General features: G+C 44.9%; 1 protein-coding gene across 2 annotated transcripts; it reads left to right on the plus strand.

Moving 5' to 3' along the window:
- Positions 1-609: 609 nt before the first annotated feature.
- Positions 610-6,183, plus strand: LOC142881380 (homeobox protein OTX1 B-like). Of its 2 annotated transcripts, none has more exons than XM_076015654.1 (4): positions 610-1,121; positions 2,733-2,913; positions 3,705-3,856; positions 4,535-6,183. In XM_076015654.1, exons 2-4 carry the CDS (start codon positions 2,817-2,819, stop codon positions 5,450-5,452), a joined length of 1,167 nt encoding a protein of 388 aa, XP_075871769.1. In that variant the 5' UTR covers positions 610-1,121; positions 2,733-2,816; the 3' UTR covers positions 5,453-6,183. The 2 variants fall into 2 exon arrangements, with proteins under 2 accessions (XP_075871769.1, XP_075871770.1); XM_076015655.1 differs by lacking the exon at positions 610-1,121 and adding an exon at positions 1,513-1,869.
- The last annotated feature ends 12,867 nt before the right edge of the window (positions 6,184-19,050 follow it).

Below are 19,050 nucleotides of genomic sequence, written 5' to 3' on the forward strand. Positions count from 1 at the left end.
CAGAAGTAGAACTTGTATTTTGCATTGCTCGTGATTTTAAAAAAAAATGTCTATGTTGAGTTGCAAAATCAGATATAAAGGCCTGAATGAAATTAAATTGCTAATGTCAGAAATGTAAAAAAAATAAATAAAAATAAAAATCTGACCTGTATAAATATATTCTATTCCATTTAGACCAGGTGAGGAGGGCCCGATTTCATACAAACTGAGCAGTTGAGCTTCAACAAACCTTTGATTACAGACCACTATTATAGTTAAACAACGGTCCCTGTGGATTATCAAATCCAACAGACTTCCCGAATCAAAGGTTGACTTGTGCGCTGTGTAAACCGTACTTACACAGCGCGACTTCAAAATGAACGTAACTTTTCACCTACCACATATCACCGAATCACAAGTTTGACTTTTTATGCTAGCTCAGTGTTATAAGCTAGCTCGAGAGGGCCGCAGTGGCGCTCTTTTACTGGGCCCTCATTCCAAACAGAAACCATATGATGACGTGCTTACCCAAGGAAGGGTGTTAACAAAAGGGGTAAAGAAAAAAAAATCCCAACCATTCCTGATTATTCACTTGATTGGAGGCCCTGAAACATTCGGCACCAACAACCGCAGCGTTCCACCGCTGCCGTGCCGCTTTCTCCGTCGACTCTCTCCGACCGACACGTCGTCACGTCACGTCTGCCAGCCGGGAGGAGGACCTCACGGCTACCGATCTCGCACGCCAATTGGTTGAGCGCCGCGCTACCGGAACCCGCAGCGCCGCTGCGATTGGCTCGTCGGAGCGACAGCAACGTGCTTCCTGGACTCATAGAGGCGCGGGCCTCGGAGTCGAGCATCAATCCCCATCCGTCAACACCGGCAGAGGAAAGTGGGACGCGACGGCTTGAAAGACTAATTTTGTTTTTAAAATAGTAATTATAAAATTCACCATCCGGGGTCATCATGACAGAGCTATAGTTCTAAAAGAGCACGGGGAGCTGGTAGTCGCATTTTATTTTTCCTTTTTGGGCCATAAAAATAAACTTTTTTTCCCCTGTCTTTCCGTGGATGTGGATGTTTCTCAAACTGTGGATCTCATTTATTGACATTTAAGAGGATTTTTGTGAAGGGATCGGAAAGAGGTGAGAATCCGTCATTATTCGATTTGTGTGTGTGTGTTTTTTTTTTTTTTTTTTTTTTTTTTTTTTGTTAGTTGTCAAAGTTGTTTGCATGAATTTCGTGTTGTTCTTGACATGGCGAAAACATCTGCCAGACAACTTTAATTTAGCCCATTCAGAATCAACTACCATAATTTAAGCCATATAAAGACATACATATAAAATCAATTTCAGCATAACAATAACATATACAACGGATTTTTTTTTTTCCAACCCCAAATACATAGAAAACGAAACGAATGTCTTTGAACAAACCCGCAGCAGGTCAAGCGGAACTGACGGGCCGTAATGTTCCTAAATTAAAGGCACATAAAGTCAGTTTAAAAAAAAAAAAAAAATGGGTCTGATTGTTCAGGTGAGCTTTATCTTGTGTCGAGCTCATCTGAATTCTAATGCGGTTCATTAGCACCCGTTGTTGTTTTGTTTTTTACATTCACTTCGCGGTACTCCTTCCTGCGGTTATGGAAATGAGGAGCAAAGTTGGGGTTCACCAGGAGGCCCACGGACCCTTTTCACAGTGCATGGAGCTTCTGCTGCTGCTGCTGCTGCTGCTGCTGCTGGTCCCCAATTTGAGCATTTACCTGCTGAACGGACCCCGGGGGGTTTATGGAAATTCTTATCTAAATACATGGCCGCCAACAGCGACTCATTATCGGCTGGTTTATCAAGGCTGTAGCCAAAAGAGAAGGAATTAAGATTTAAATTATCTAAGGTTATTCTCTAAATATGTGATATCATCGAATGCATCCATAAAACGTGTTTTATAATATATACATATATATATATATATGTTATTACGTGCGACAACAGAAAAATGCTTATTTAAAAAGAAAAAACTGGACAGCATGGCTTCTAATTTAATCACGTCGTTTTCAAAATACTTTACTCGTTTGAAATTAAAAGCTGTTTTAATGAAACTGTGACATCCTGGCAGAGGCCTGCTTTTTCCTCGCAGGTCAATTTAATTGCTCGCTATATTGAGTTAATTAAAAAAAACATTGGTGGTGATGATCATGGTGATCATGATGTGCGTGATAACGAGGCTACGTGAAGGCCGCGGAGGGAGGGGAGTAAACAGAAGTCTGTGTTTGAGCAACAGTTAAAAATGTTTTGCCCTGTGAAAATGAGCCATTTATTTTATTTATTTTATATTTGTATTATATAATTTCTTGACGAAATACGGCGTTTGGAACGAAACGACTCCTGCTCCCACTTTTGGAACTATGTTGATTTGACTGTTTTTCACAAAAAAGAACAGGTCAAACAAAAAAGTTTTCGTTTCAAACACACATTGAATGAAATGATAAATTTAAAAACATTATGAATATGGCTATGTTTGCAACCTGTAAAACTGCAAACGTGTCATGTAGTCGTAGGCTACGTCAGGCTAAAGTCAGATTCTCAATTATTTAAATTACCAGAATTCTTCGTCTGTATATGTGCAACAAATACTTTTATGGCTCTAAACCGTTCAATTTGAGTTTCAAGTCATGTATATTGAAATTATCAAATGACTGTGACGAGATGATTCCATTTGTATTAGTAATAAATGTCCCAACCCTCTCTGTTGTACAGCGGCCGAACCAGCACCTGGTTGCCGGGGAGAAGGTGCACCTATTCCGGCCGTCCAGACTCCGGTCTCCCCGCTGCGCTCCGAGCATGATGTCTTACCTCAAACAGGCCCCGTACGGCATGAACGGACTGGGCCTGAGCGGAGCCGCCATGGACCTGCTGCACCCGTCAGTGGGATACCCCGGTACGGGCCGGAACTCGGTGGAGGGATCTATTTTAGACAAAAAACAAAACAAAACAAAACAAAAACAAACAAACATCCAAATTATTCGTTTTTAACACTATTCCGGAATCATCCTGATACGGAGCTCGAAACTCTCTGGCGTGCGTGAAACTGCGTTTAGCAGCTTCGTTTAGAACTCGATTAAAGCGAATAATAAAATGTGGCTTTTCTTCCCGTAAACGTTAAGAATTAAAGCGCGATGTTTCATGCGATTTTTTTAAAAATGTATTTATTTGTTATTTTTTTACTCAGGCATATAATCTAATTTTTATTGAACCTTTCAAAAAAAAAAAAAAGTTTAAGTGAGACAATTAAGTGGAGTTTTTCTACAAACAAAACCACCGGACACAGCCAACTCTTCCCAACAATACTTCCCGGTGGAGAGGTTTAAGTTAAAGGCGGGCTGAGGGGAAATGTATTGAATTTGAAAGTTGAAGAATTAAATCCGCAGAAATGACCAAATGCAATATATTTAACTAAGGTGTGTGTGTGTGTGTGTGTGTGTGTGTGTGTGTGTGTGTGTGTGTATTATACCTGTGTGACATCACGAACATCACTGAAACTTTCCCCAATAAATTATTATTATGCTAATTATTTGTCACGTCACTTTTGAGTTAATTCAAATATATCGAAAGACTTCAATTTATAATTGAAGAGAATAAAGAATCATTAAAAAAAAAAAAAAAAAAAAAAAAAACACCTAACTTCACAAATGCTGAATGATGACTTTTTTTTTTTGCACCCGTCCACAGGGAACCCGCGGAAGCAGCGCCGCGAGCGCACCACTTTCACGCGCACGCAGCTGGACATCCTGGAGTCGCTGTTCGCTAAGACGCGCTACCCGGACATCTTCATGCGTGAGGAGGTGGCGCTCAAGATCAACCTGCCGGAGTCCAGAGTGCAGGTCAGTCGGTCAGCCAACCACCTCCCGCCCCCATTCCCCTCCCGCGTCCCCCATCCCCTTCACTCGCCACTCCCCAACCCCACACCCACCGCGTGAGGGGCTGTTTCACAATACCTGCTGAAGTTGAATCGATCTAGTCTTCTTCTTCTTCTTCTTCTTCTTCTTCTTCTTCTTCTTCTTCTTCTTCTTCTTCGTGAATTAGACCTGAGTTGCTGCTTTACAGTTCAGCCAGAGTTCACAGTGCAGTTCCTCTGGAGCTGATCCCATCCTGCTGCACACTGTTGTTTTTTTTCCTTCATGGACTCCAGTGGAGCAGCCTTGCATGAACGAATACCCAAAAAAAGGGAAGAGAAAAACTTCGAGGTCTCCACAGAACAGCAGATTTAACCCTATGTCCTGCCGAAACATTTGGAGTGAAAGAAACTTGAAAAAAGTGAAAAAAGTGAAAAGTGAAAAAAACTTTTCTCAGGACAAAAAAACTAAACTTTGTGATAGCAGTTTTCCAAGACTGTGACCTTCTCAGATCAGTTTTCCCACCCACCTTTTAATCAACTGCAGTTCTTTAACTGGGCGGGTCTGCAGTAGAGGTCAAAGGTCAGAGCATCGTATTTGTGCGTATTTGTGTGTATGTGTGTGTATGCTGACCTCTGCCTGCCTTGTCCCCGCCCACCTCCACAGGTCTGGTTCAAGAATCGGCGGGCCAAGTGTCGGCAGCAGCAGCAGAGCAGCAGCAGCAGCGCCAAGTCCAAGCCCATGAAGAAGAAGTCGTCCCCGGCCAGGGAGAGCACCGGCTCGGAGAGCAGCGGCCAGTTCACCCCACCGGCCGTGTCCATCTCCTCTTCCTCCGCCTCCTCCTCCTCCTCAGGCTCCGCCCCCTCCTCCTCCATCTCCTCCAACCTCTGCGCCGCCGGCCTGATCAGCTCCTCCACCTCCGTCACCGCTCCGGTTTCGTCCATCTGGAGCCCGGCGCCCATCTCCCCGGCGCCGGCCCCGCCAACGCTGCCCGACCCGGCCGCCCCCACCAGCGCCTCCTGCATGCAGCGTTCAGTGTCGTCGTCCTCCTCATCCTCCTCCTCCGGGGCTGGGAGCGCAGCCGGCGCCACGCCCTCCTACCCGGTGTCCTACAGCCAGGCAGCAGCGGCGGCTGCCGCCGCAGCGTACAGCCAGGGCTATCCATCCTCGGCGTCGGGCTCTTACTTTGGCGGGGTGGAGTGCGGCTCCTACCTGGCGCCCGTGCACTCCCACCCCCACCACTCTCACCCCCCCCACTCCCACCACCACCCGCACCATCAGCTCAGCCCCATGACGGGCGGCTCCATGTCAGGACACCCGCACACCCATCACATCGGCCAGGCGTCGGGCACCGCCCACCACCCGTCGCACCACCCCCACCACCCGTCACACCACCACCACCACCCGTCGCACCACCACCACCACCAGGCCTACAGCGGCCCCGGCCTCCCCTTCAACTCCACCGACTGTCTGGATTACAAAGAGCCGACAGCAGCAGCGGCGGCGGCCTGGAAGCTCAACTTCAACGCCTCCGACTGTTTGGACTACAAGGACCAGGCCTCCTGGCGCTTCCAGGTGCTGTGACTGCTCCACCCCTTCAAGTCTCCTCCCCTTCCTCCTCCTCCTCCTGCTCCTTTTTCTCTGAGTCCTTCTCTCTCTGAAGATCCCGGCATGGACATTTGAAACGGGAGTTTGAGCTCCAGCCTGGTCAGCGGAATTATTTTTTTATCCACTCCAGAACATCATCACACTGACCCCCGCATTGCCTCTGCTGAAGGCCTCGAATGTTGAAATTATTTGGTGACATCCACCAATCAATGAAGAAGTCCACTTTCATCCGGATTAAGACGGGAACAAAAAGCTTTTTTTTTATTATCATTATTGGTAACATTATGAAGACGGACAAGGAGAAAAACGTATGGACTTTCGAACTTTTCTAAGACTTTCTATCAACAACAAAAACAAAAGAAAAACTTGATGCTGCTGCTGCTTTAATTTCAGGTTGATGCTCTTCACTTCTCTGAATCTGACCTTTCCCCTTAGCCCCCACAACTCCTCCTGACTTGTAAACTTGAATCCGGTTGGTTGGTGTGGATGTGGCTGTTTGGAGAGTGAATTGCAGCACTTCTTTGTAATGTGAAAGGTTCGACTTCTTTGTTTTATGGGCTCGAAAGAAATAAAATAAAATAAAATTTAATTAACAAAAAAAGATTAAACAACCACAATGTGAATGAGACACGAAATGTCAGTATTGCATTGAAATTTTTCTGAAAGGTGTACGTTCGTGTCTTTATAATAAAGTCTTGTTAAAACACTGTTGGTCCACAGAAACTGTTTTTCTCTTTTACTAGCTAATTACAGTCACACAAACATTTCTTCTTATCACTGACTACAAGAGGCGGCTTTGATGTGTTTGATCCAGTGCCCCGCTTTGGCTGTCGACCAAGGCATTCGTTATGCGATCACGTTTTGATTGATTCATTTTACAAACAGAGCCCTTTATTTGTCTGGTGAAGTTCTGGCTCTGTTCACACACTTATGCTTGGAAGCTGCCCAGTATAAACAGTGTCTCGCCTGTCTAGCGACTCGCAGGATTGATTTTAATATTTTCAACTGTATCATACAAATTAGTGGATTCTCCAGCAGAGAATTAGTGTATTTTCTGAGCAAACGTGACATTTGTTAGAGGCTTTTTTTTTTTTTAAACAAGTTGTCGTCCCCAGCTTGGCAAGGTTAGCTAGCCTTTAGCCACTAAATGCATTTAAACTTGTTTAGTGCAAACAAACGGGGGGAAATATTTTCACATTTGCCTCTGAGCTAAAAAGCTAATGCAGCGCCATTGATTATGTGGTAAAAAGAACATTTTAAACCAACCTTTAGAATTTCATTTCACGATTTAAACTGAAATTTGCAATTGTTCTTGGTGATTTGCAATGCGGCAGCTACGTGAAACGCGTTGGTTTGTCTTGGCCTGTCAGCAAAACCGGATGATATAAAACCACGTTTCTTTAGACAAGACACAATGTCACTAACTGGATCTGCCATGAAGATGAAGCGGTAAAAGTTGTCCTCTTCTCGCACCACCGACAAGTGATGACGGCAATCACGTGACAGAAGATCCTTGAAGAAACTATTGAGAACTTTTACATTCCAACACACAAACAATAACAATAAAATACAAAATTAAAAAGCACTTCTTGAACAGCTGAGGATCTGTTTTTACACTCTCAACACTCAAAATTCACATCTCTAACCCAAACCCTTAAATATTTGGACTTATAATTGACAGAATTCTCCCGTTTTTGAAGAGAAAAGAATCGACAGAAGTTCCAATTCCAGCTCCAGGAGCGGCTCTCCGGAGCAGAAGCAAAGTGATCAATATTCAGACCCCACCCCACCTTCGCCACTGCCTGCCACGCCAAGTCGGGCCACTCCGCAAACATGTACACTGGCGTCCCCTCTGTTTGCCCGCCTCCTTCCGACAGCAACATACAACTCATTTGATCCACGGGAAAAAGGGACGAATCACGATTTTAATTAACCACCGGCCCACTTCCGCACAGCCGTCCCTCCGGCAGCTGAACAAACAGTTTGTCGGCAAACACGGCGTCCGGGACGTGGTGTTTGCCCACTCGGCATCCTGCTGGGCCCCACCGGCACCGTGCATGGCAGCCGCGTGCAAACACCGGCCCAGGGGATTTAGCACATTAGCACGAAGAACCGCGTTGAGGCAATCACAACGGCTTATTCAGAAGAACAGCTGCTGGAGATGTCTTGTTATCCCCTTTGCCGCTGGGACCTTGAACTTCTGATTCCTCATCTTTGTGAGCGACTCCAGCTCTGTTTTCTGGCTTCTTTTTCAGAAGAGCTGTATTGTCTTTGAGGGGAAATGTATACCCATTGTCCCAGTGAGACTTTCGGGGGTTCTTCAGAGGCCAACAAAGTGTCGCCAGTTCCTGCGGTCCTCAGCGAGGACGACAACTAGGAGCCGCTGATGCAGCCAAAACCCTGGAAGAGTCCTGGAGATTTTCTTCACTTCCTCTGTGGGGTCAACAAACAGGGCCTGTCGCCTTATTGAATTTCTGGGATTTTTAGTTTCAGGCTTCAAAGCAGTTTAGCTCCGAGACTGCCAGAGTGCTAAAACCGCTATTGTAACCACACGGAGACGATTATGAGAACAAATATGCTTCAAATAAATTGTTATTGCTGGTTATGTGATATTTGAAACAGTATGTAAACATGCCAACAGTTGTTCCAGTGGATCCAGGTAGGCTAATGGTAGCTATGGTCCAGCAGTAGGGAAGATTTTGATGTCAATCACTAACCAGTAACGACTCGGTGCCAAGGGATTCAGTAAGTAATGGAATGAGTAAATGAATAATGGGATGCTGTAAATAATGGGCCCTTAAACTTCCAAAAAAAAAAAAAAAAGATTTATTAGCCCTCTGTTGGTGTCCAGGTGGTTTCTGCGTGGACATAGTCTCCTCTGTCCTCTGATAAAAGTTGCACTGTAGCGTCGGTGGCTCTATGGAATGAAAAAAACAACAAATAAAAAACAAATAAACAGCACGCACACACACACACACACACACACACACACACACACACACACACACACACACACACACAAACACAATGAAGGGGGGAAGAAGCCAAATGATGATTTGTGATTTTTCAAGCCCTTCCAGCATCTCTCTGTGTGTGTATAGTTTGCTATGGAAATCCCTTTTTGCACGGCGGCTAAATAGATTAGGATATAGTGAGGGATTAGGGGCTGCCTCGCCTCTGGCCCGTTAATCCCGAGCACAGACTGTCAACAGCCCCGACATGTCCGGGACTCCTCCCGCACAAAATGGCTCCTCGGCTGTTTAAGGAGCCAATCTGGAGACAACAACGCTCCCCAAGCCCCCGCCAACCTCCCCGGCAGCATGAATATTCCGATCAGCACCACGTTTCCACACAATGATGCTCGTCTTCAGAGGAGGCAGATTTAGATGATGCACGAGACAAAACCATGCGCTTTGATGCCGTTCCCGCTCACATTCCAAAAGCCTTATTTTTTAACGTACGGGAATAAAAGTTTATTTACTTTTCGCTAGAAATTGGAATGTTTTAGGCTACTTAGCTGTTTTTTTAGCCCACACAGAATTGTGTTTGTCATTAAAAGAATATCTTTTAACTTTTGTGTTAAACTTCCAGCTTTGGATGTTTTTTTGTTTGTTTTTGTGATATAAATTCATTTTACACAAGCCGATAGACAAGTCTAAAGTTCTCAACCACTCAAAAAAATCTTTGTACAAATAAAGTCACCTCCAAAAATCTTTAACGCTGAAAATGTCTAAAACCACTGCAGTACTTATGCCAGGACTGACTGCTGTATTCATGAAGACCAGAGAAGAAATGCACAAACTCGCATGGACATCGCTGTTTCCAAAAAAAACATTTTGAACAAACAGCTGGTGACTGCTTTTTCAAACATTCCCAGACAGGAACTCGGTTTCCAAAACATGCGATTTCAACCTCTGAAAACAGCGACTTTGTTAAGATGGAAAGACTAAATGACTAAGAGGAAACCTGACCGTGTAAACGAGACCTGAATTCTTCCCGATTCGCACTGGAATCTGCAGTCTGAATTGTTTTTATCGTCACAATACGACCGGACCAACCAGCATCTGCCATTTTTTTGTTGTCATTTTTTAAGTTCACCTCTGCAATACACAATCTTGAATTCTGCGTTCATATCCATCTTGAAAAGGTCCAGTGTGAATCGTTTCCGTTCAGAGTTTGACCGGCCAGGAAAAGAGACAAGGTTCTTTTCCTACTGGCTAGCACAGCTAGCAAAGACCAAAGAAGGCTCATCAGCTGAGACTCGATGTCGGGTCAAAGAAGGAAATGTCTTAACATCGGCCTTTCCTCCTGCCATTTCCTCCTCTTGCCAGGCTCTCTTTCTCAAAGCGAAACATGTCCCCGCCCCTCCAGGACGGGCGGCACTCTCCGCTAACTCGATGTGTTTTTGTGTGCAGCAGCAGCATGTGAAGAAAGTGGAGAGTGTTTGATGTCGGCGATCTCCAAGAACCTCTTGCTTCTTGAAGCCGAGTCGCTCCTTGAAACAAACGGGGGAATCTCTTTGTTGGTGGTGGGGGGGCCGAGCGAGGGTTGGGGGGGAGGCCTGGGTTGCTGGCTAAGCCTAATCTAATGATTCAGATGACTGGGGGCCGTACTTAGTTGGACAGCCAGTGGCTCGCTTCAAACGAGCCGCTATGGGTGGAAGTTTCCCGAGGATTAACACTTGAAGAGGCGGCGGAGAGGAGAAGGAGAAAAGAGAGCCGCTGCCTTCCAGGGAATCCCCGTCAAGTGGCGCGGAGGAATGCGTCTCTGCCGCCGACAGCTCCGCCGCTAATGGAAAAAAAAAAATAAGAAAAAAAAGAAGCTGCCCCGGCACGTTTTGATCCCTGACAAAACAATAGAAACTCAGGTGACGCGATTCTCTGAGTGGCTGGAATCTGACTCGCTTTTTCTTTTTTTTTTTTTTTTAAGTGGAAAAATTTGCAATTTCCATTTGTTAAATGAGTTTTTGGACTGTGACTGAAGCCTAATGTAGACACGTTTTATGCATATTTTCACATACATGTACACCTAATGTGTGTTGTGCCATAGTAAAGTATCGTATGAGCGACCCACATTCAAACAGAACAGAGTTTTTTAAGGTTGTAGATACAGTCACCATTTTTTCGATTAATTATGTCCTAAAGTTTCGTTTGCCACAAAAGTATTTACAAGTCTCCCAGACTTGCCGGCCTTCACTTAACAGAAAAGCATCAGGCGACACCAAGCTGAGCCTCCGACTGGAAACTCGCCAGCGTTGAGGAAATTCAAGACAGTGGTGTCAGAATTCTCCCCGTGTTTTCAGCAACAACGGGGAAAGAAACTTGCGGGATTTGCCTGGGAATCAGGAAGCACTCGTGAAAAAAGACTCTGCAACATATCTGGGGTGGGGAAAAAACATAGCCAAACATTACCTGTTGCTAATTTACTGCCTAACAAGGTAAAACTGGACAAAACAGGGAATTAGTTCATAAAGTTCAGGATTCACGGCCTGTTTTTGGTTTTACACAAATTTCAAAAGACCGCCCTCAAGTACTTGTTTGAAAGAAATCCCTAATGTAACCCATAGCCTTCGGTTAGCTTTGATTGAATGCTAGTAGCTGGCTGTGTCCAGATGCTTCTTTGTGATTAAAATTTTTAAACTGAACTTGTCACTTGTGCTTCTGCCAAAACATTATTGTGTCAGTATTATTTTGGACAATTACAATAGGTACACGTAACAGTAGAAGAGTATGATCTCACACACAAGAATTAGCAGGTGGGAGTGGGGGGCTTGTTCTTTTTTTTTGCATTTGCATTGTTATCCGATCACTCTGAAGACTGTTTGTGGCTAATTGTGCCTCACCTGAGGAGGCATCCCTGCCTGTTTGTTTGTTGTGGAATCTATTTCTGGAGCTGCGGTAACGAGTTGGTGCTTGTGAATGGGTGCCGGCTGCTTAAGTTGACCTTCAGTACTGCTGTTACCGCTTTGACTGACAGGCCCGCACCTCACAAGAAAACTACGGGATTAAAGCTAGCCGAGCGTAAACAAATGCTAGTGCTTCGAGAGGAGCCAGAGTTTGGAAGGACCCATGGCCCCTTTAGCAAGGTTGTTTTTCTGCTATTCTATTGTTCACCTTTATTAAAACGGAAAACGACCCACTGAGATCGGGATCTCTTCTACAAGGGTGTTGCTGTTTTTGGAATCTCAGCTAGACCATATTCCTCAAAAAAAAAACAAAAAAAACAATCCAAAATGCATCAGAAAGATTTCAACCTTTACTCGCACCCTAGTGGCCTCGCCTCCCTAGACAATAAGGTTTTAAAGGTGTTTTTGACAAACAAGTACCATCAATTGTAGGTAGCCTTTAGCGTGAGTGGTCATCAGGACACCTTCTAGCGGTAGCCCCGGGACACCTGCTAGCTTGCCACGCTGTAATTTCGCAAGGGACACCCAGTCAAAGTTACAGCACAGCGAACTAGCATGTGTCCTGGCGTAAAAATACAGTTTGGACATCGACAACAACATATCAACAACACCAAAAAAACACAAAAAACAAACAGACAAACAAACAAACAAAACTTGAGCGGTTCTGTCCGCCCGTTTAGGTGATGGGAGCTGATGCAGACAACGTGGCTCGCTCGTCTGATAGCGCTCGCCTTGTTCACAAATGTAACATTGGATATGTGCACTAATCTTATTTATTTAAGGGCTTTAGGGGCTCACAATGAGGCTTTTTATCTGAGCAGCGGCGAGGCATTAGGCAGGAGAGGGAAGGCGATTAGGAGCAAATTATAAAACAAAGACGGTGCGTCGCAGAGCCAATCTAGATGAGATCTCTGTTAAACAAAATCCGTTTAGAGGAGTGTGACGGCGTCCGGACCTTACAGCTGTGGAACATTTGACGAGGGAGAAATTAGTTGTTCATTCGTCGTCATCTATCTGTTTTTTATTTTTTTTTCCCCCTGCCGTCGGCACACAGTGGATAGCACTGGGTGTTTTTCCCCCTTTACATCAGAATTTAAAGACATGTTCTTTTTTCTAAATACCTGCATTTAATACTGACTGTGCAGATTGCTGTACTGTAAGAAAACTAAATAGTCAAAAGTAATTTTGAATTCCAACTTGAATTCCAATTAAAATAAAATGTGAAAAGTCAGCTTACAATTTGTGTTAACTCCTGAACTTTGACTGTGATGAAGAAAAATTGATAATATCCGTTATTGTATTATACTAATAATAATAATGATGCACATTGTCAAGCTAAATTAAAAGCAGATAAATAAGTGTATTACAGATCCTGCCGCACTGAGACATGACCTTTTTTTTTATTTTATTTTTTATAAACCTGTTTTATAAAAAAGTTTATGTTTTGTATCTGTCTGGATTTTCTACATATACCTCTCTTGGTGTTGCCCAATGTCTAAAATTTAAATATATTTCATATTTTCTTCTAAAATCAAATTATGTTTTATATTTTTTCTTTGATAGGAGACACTTTCTCAATTGTACATATATCAGAACAGAGATAGGAGTCATTGAAAAAGTCATTCATATATTCTAAAACTGAAGTATTGAAGTAAATACTTTGTTCCCGTGCATTACAAAAGTCAGAACCAACAAACAAATGCACAAAAGAAAACTTCACTCTCTCTGCGTTTTAAAAATATTAAATTGTCTCATGTTTACGCAGATGTTTTTTTCAATTGAGTCTTGTGCCATGAAATACAATGCGGTCTCTCCCTTCTATTACACTTAACTTTAGACGGCTTATTTAACTTGAAACTGAAAGTTAGTCTTGTGTATGCCAAAATAGAATGTACAAGAGGAAAAGTAAAAATTATCAAAACATTTGATCTATGTCCAAAATAAATAAATAAATGAAATATCTTTTTAAAGGAGAATTTCTTTATTATTATTTTTTTGTATTATGCAGAGGTGCACTTAATAGTTCAGGAGATCCGGATTCAGGCCACAATTGGCCTCCATCTGTCCTAAAAGCACAGAAAGACCTTTTTTCTGTTTTGGACACTTGGAGACGAGCTGATCCTGAGTACGTGGGTCTGCTGGAGCCCGAGAAATGAAAGAAGCAGAAATAAAAAAACAGCAGGAGGGGACGGCGACTGCGGTGGAGCAGGCAGGATGGTGACGCCTCCCATGTGACCCCCCTGAAAACACATCAGAGGGGAAAACAGCGGCGGAACGAAGCCGCTGAGCCGAGAGAAGATTGAGGAGGAGGAGTCGAGTTTGCAGAGCATGAAAGAGGATCGTAGAAGAAGAAGAAGAAGAAGAAGAAGAAGAAGAAGAAGAAGGAGAAGACAACAGGAGGACAGAGAGGCAGAAGAAAGGGAGTGTGTGTGTGTGTGGGGGGGGGGGGGTCAAACAAGAAGGGCGGGGCCAGTGTTCAGACGCCGCCGCCTCCCATCAACCCCGACACTTAGAGACGCTTGAAGGGGTCAAAATACAAAAAGCTCCCACTGCCTCTTTAAATCTTTAAAGATGGGGGGTGCTGCACTTTAGCCTCCACTTTAATTAGTCACCAAATGAACACACACACACAAACACACACACACACACACACAGTAACTGAATCTATTTCTTGTGTAAAAGTCAAAGTTAATTTTTCCTCCTGCTCGACTCTCCACAGTGAAGCAGCAGCAGCAGCAGCAGCAGTCGTCCGCTCACTGCCAAAAATGGAATTAAGGGAGTCGCCAGGCGGTCGAGGAACGACGGTCTCTTCCTTTTCTGTTTTCTCTTTGGACCAGATCCGAGGAAAGGCGGGCCATGTGCCGAGGAGGGGCGAGGATAGCTGCGATCCCTGCCAGCTTCTCCGCGGAGACCACATCAGGCCACACCTGCCCCAGCCCCCACCCACAGGCCCTCCCACCCATTGGAAGTCTGGCCTACAGGTGGGGCCAGCGGCTGGTGGGGCCAAAGTTTTATCTTGGAGGGAGGACACACCTGGCTGGGTCTGGTTCCAGCTGGACCTGCTCACCTGAGGAGACGGCGATTTTCAAAACAAATCTCGGCAGCATCGCGGAGGAAGTTGCCGTGTGGAAATATTGTGCACTGTGAGAGGCATCATGGGTAAAAAAAAAACAAGCAAAGAAAAACAAGACAAAACAAGCAAACAAAAAAAAAAAAAACACTAGTCGTACTTTTTTGACCGGTAGCAGTCCAAAGTGTTCCACAGTTCCACTTCCTCCAACTGGGAACAACCTAGTTTACCTTCTGGGAACACTGGTGAGTCAAGGCGATCGGGACCAAATCACCATAAAATAAATAATTAAGCTAAATTGTCAGTAATTAAGGAATTCATTTGAGAGTCAGTTGGCAGTGAAACACCACAGCGACAGAATCAAACGACCATTTTGTACAAAAAACTTGGTGTCGCCTGAACTCTTCCTGCTGAGGTCTCAACAAACATCTGCGTATCACTGGTGTTCTTCGGGTTATTGGGGGCAAGGGGGTAATTTGTTATCTGTATCGCAACCAGCCACCAGAGGGCAGAGCATCATCCTGTCATTCATTGACTCAGTGTATCCAAGAAGACGGCTCTGATTCCAAAAAGATTTTTAAAAAAAATGTCAAAAAGTCAGTAAACAAACAAACAAACAAACAAACTTTGGTTTTAGTTGAAGGAACCTTCTGGAACGATGTTCTGCAAAAAGGTCATTAAAAGGTTTCAAGCGTCAACTCTTGACTTCAACTGCCGCCAGCCCAGAAGTTTTGATGGTGACGTAGTTGGAAAAGGTTGCAGTGGATTCATCTGCTGGTGCCTCCTAGGGGAAGATCTGTGTTGTGGAACTTTTTCTGTCTCAGGCCGTTAAACACTGCCGGACTGGTTCCTTAGAAGGAACTTGGGGTGAAGCAGAGGACCCCCCCCCCCAAAAAAAAACACTTCCCCCTGGTTACTGTTCCATTAACCCCTCCCTCCCTCCTTCCCATCCCCACACTCAGTTCTCCAAAGAGTGATTTGGAATTTAAAGCCCTCAATAATTGGGCCTATATTTTCCCCGGCCTGCCGCCACCAAGCTTATCAGCGAGGGGTAAGAATTAAGACCACATAGGGAACCAAATAACGTTTTTTTTTTTTTCTTAGGAAAAAAAAAAGCTGGGGGGCGGGGGGCTTAAGTAGAAAATTGGCTTAGCGTGCAGATAGCGCAGTCAACAATGGGAACATACATCCCGGCTTGGAGTGATTGAAGTCAGCGTCTTCCTGAATAACAAAGTGTTTGATTTCCAGTGCGGCTCTTACATAAACTGCTAACTTGATTTCACACCCCAGATCTGAGGGTGACAACAAACACTTTAATTAGAGGGAGATGATGCCAGGAAGGGGGTGACAGACGGTAACAAATCCCCTCCGCCGCCGCCCAGACAGCCTAAATATACAGCCCAGCAAAGCCAAATGTAATAATTTTCTTCTGCTTCCTCTTCTGCCTACTTTTCAAATCTTATTATTTTTTTTCTCCTCATTGGAATTGGGAATATTTTTGCATAGCTTAGAGTGGTGGTGGTGGTGGTGGTGGTGGCACTATCTCCACCAGACCTGCGTGCTTTCATTTGCATGGCGGGTGACACCCAGGTCGTGGGCGCCCTAATCGGGTCGCTTTTTGCTTCTTTTTTTTTTTTTTTTGCATGTTTTGTCTTCTTGCACTGGTGGTGCTGGTGGCACCTCGCAACCTTCTCACAGGCTTCTTCACACCTATTCAGAGGTTTTTTTTCCATGCCAGCGGCAAAAGAGAACGAAAGCTTGTTGCTGTTCCAATTACGCGGCGAGGCCGATCGGCCCCAAGTGATTAACAACGTCAAATCAGGGCCACCGCTTATACAATCAAAGAACACAACGCCATCTCCGCCCTCGCTTTCACCGGTCAGCAAATAATCATAGCACTTTCTTCTTTTTTTTCATCTGAAGGGGATTAGAGGGAGTGAGGGGTGGGAGTATGGGGGGCGTGGAGCCTGCCGGACCAGACACCAGCAGCGAGGCCAGGGGTCTCCTTATCAGGGCCGGGCTGCAGTGGGACAGATTGCTTGCAGTGACGGCCGTCTGCGGCACAAGAACAAAGACGATCCCCATCCTGTGCGACACCGAGGGGCTCCGGAATACCCCTTTATGTATTCATTAGGATGAGCAGCGAGATCATACATGGCTCCACCCCCGCCTGCCTCCATCCTTTATCCCCCGCCTTTCATCCACCCGCCTGGCCCCCATTAAACAGGGTTAATTTCCTGCTGGTAACCTGTTTCCTCCAATTCTGCCGGCGGAAGATACGGAAACCGTCCATCAGAGTCCTACATGCACAAGTGTTTGGCCAGTTGGCTTCTGTCCGTCCGATCGCTGCACCGAATTTCATCGCTTAACCAAATTAGTTATAGAGGCTCCAAGGAATTTCATTGCCACCACTAGGTGTCGCAGTTCTGTGCTGCACGGCTGCCAAAACAAAGCGGATCCCTGCAGGATCTTGGCAGCCTCCAGTGCAGCAGCACGGTGCAAAATCGGGTTAGGAAAGATAAAACTGGCCAATCACAGTTTGGTTTCGAGTGATGATGTCACTGTGATGTCACTTTCTACTCTATATATCGTCACGCTGCTAGTTCTGCAAAGAGCAACGTTGAGCTCCTTCAATTGGAATTTAGTTGAACTTCTAAGAGGTTCTCAAATCTGTTTCTTGGCACTCAGCCACTGGGGTCAGGGTCCATTATTTTTTTATCTATCATATGTTATAGTCAGTGAAAACATTGTTCTCAACAGGGCAAAACACGAAGTAAAGAACATTTACCTCCTGAGTGTTGTTTCAGCTCTTTCCAACAATCACAAGTCTTTCATGCACACACAATCTGACCTCATGGACGGCAGTGTTGGAGCATTATTTTTCACTTTATTCACGTAAATGATACTGGTTTTGGCCTGACTTTGCAAACACACACACACACACACACACACACACACACACACACAGTTTTGCTAAAACTGTTGGTGTCGTGTGTCCACAAAACACTCAAACTGTCAAATATTCCTGACGAACAAAACCTGTTCCATGGCTGAACACCTTAATCCAAGGTGTGTGCGTGCGTGCGTGTGCGCGCGCGCACATTCCACCGTTTCATGTTTTTATGTAAGACAGTGGGTGCAGTGGAAGGGGCTGACAGCCATCCGCTGTAAACAGTCCAACTTTAATTGCTCTTGCTGGCGGCTATGTCGCGTTATGCCATGGCTGCATTGCATCCAACACCAATTTGCGTCACGCTAATTCTGAGTTTTGGATTACAAACATCTTTCTGTGGCAGTCCACTCCTCCAATCTCTAGTTTCTCCTCGCCGCTGCCCCACCAGACCCCCGGGGGCCGGTTGGCTTGTTTCTGGCTGAGAAGAAAGACGAAGCAAAAAGCGACAAGAGTGAAGCAGAGTAGCCCCAAGGAGGCAAGGTGGCGTTAGCGGACAGAGTGGCGCCAGGCCTCCACGCCCATGCACAGACACACACACACACTCTCTCTCTCTCTCTCTCTCTCTCCAGATTGCCCAAGAATAGATTAAGACGTGACACGTCAGGGGAAAGTAACCGCAGTTTGACCCTCATGGAAAAGCTGCTCATATTTTTTGGATGAGACTGACGTTGGCTGCAAACACGTGAATGGGACTTTTTTTTTTTTCCATCTAAATCATTTTAGTTTCATATTTCAAACCTTTTCAAAGTTTCACAGTATTATATTATATCATTATACACTTCAGGAAAGTCAATGTCAGGCTATTTCGGGAACCGTGACCTACTGCCTAGAAAATTACAAAACATTGCTATCCTGACATGGAAAACTAGCTCGATGATGATAGCTGGTCAGATTTTCAGCAAACTAGCTACCAGTCGAGTTTTGAAAAACATGACTTAAATGTGAGGTGAAATTCTCTACCAAAAATTAGCCATCAGGAAGCAATGGGACATGTTAGATAGAAAAAAAAAAACGAACATCAGCAAAGCTTCCATATGTGAGTGATGAAAATCACTGTAGCTATGAGTAATCTGAAAACATTAGCAAGCTGCAACAGCTCTGTGAGGCATGTCAGCAAGTTGTACCAAACATAACCATGTGAGAAAGCTATGGAATACAGTTGGAAGGTAGAGCCGACTGGAAATCAGCAAGCCATGAAAGAAAGCATTAGATAAAAGACATAACCACCAGTGAAGTTGCTGGAAGATGCTAATAAACTGGAGGACGGATTAGCTAGCAGGCATAAATCACCTGACATGGTAGCCTGGCGGTGCTCTAATTTGATTTAATTTAATTTAACTTCAGTGGAAATTAAAGAGATATTCTGTCCAATCAGGTGGTCGACGTGAACTTCTACTCCTCTCAGTGACACGTCACATGACTCTCCTTCTGATGTTGATGCCGATCCAACATGGCCGCAGGACTCGCAGCCAGGCAAGAGGTGACACGATGGCATGTTTTTTCCCCCCCTGAGGTCATCGTGCACAGACAAAGATGCAGAGCTCTGCAGGCCCTCTCCTGGAGGACGAGGGCAGAGTTGAAGGGTTGAAAAGTTCAGTCACAGGGGAGGCGGAGAAGGTGAGCGAGGCAGTCATGCAAAAATCTGA

This window comes from Nelusetta ayraudi, unplaced genomic scaffold (genome assembly GCF_046127955.1).
Source record: "Nelusetta ayraudi isolate G7.1 ecotype Tasmania unplaced genomic scaffold, CSIRO-AGI_Nayr_v1 ptg000192l, whole genome shotgun sequence".
NCBI lineage: Eukaryota > Metazoa > Chordata > Actinopteri > Tetraodontiformes > Monacanthidae > Nelusetta > Nelusetta ayraudi.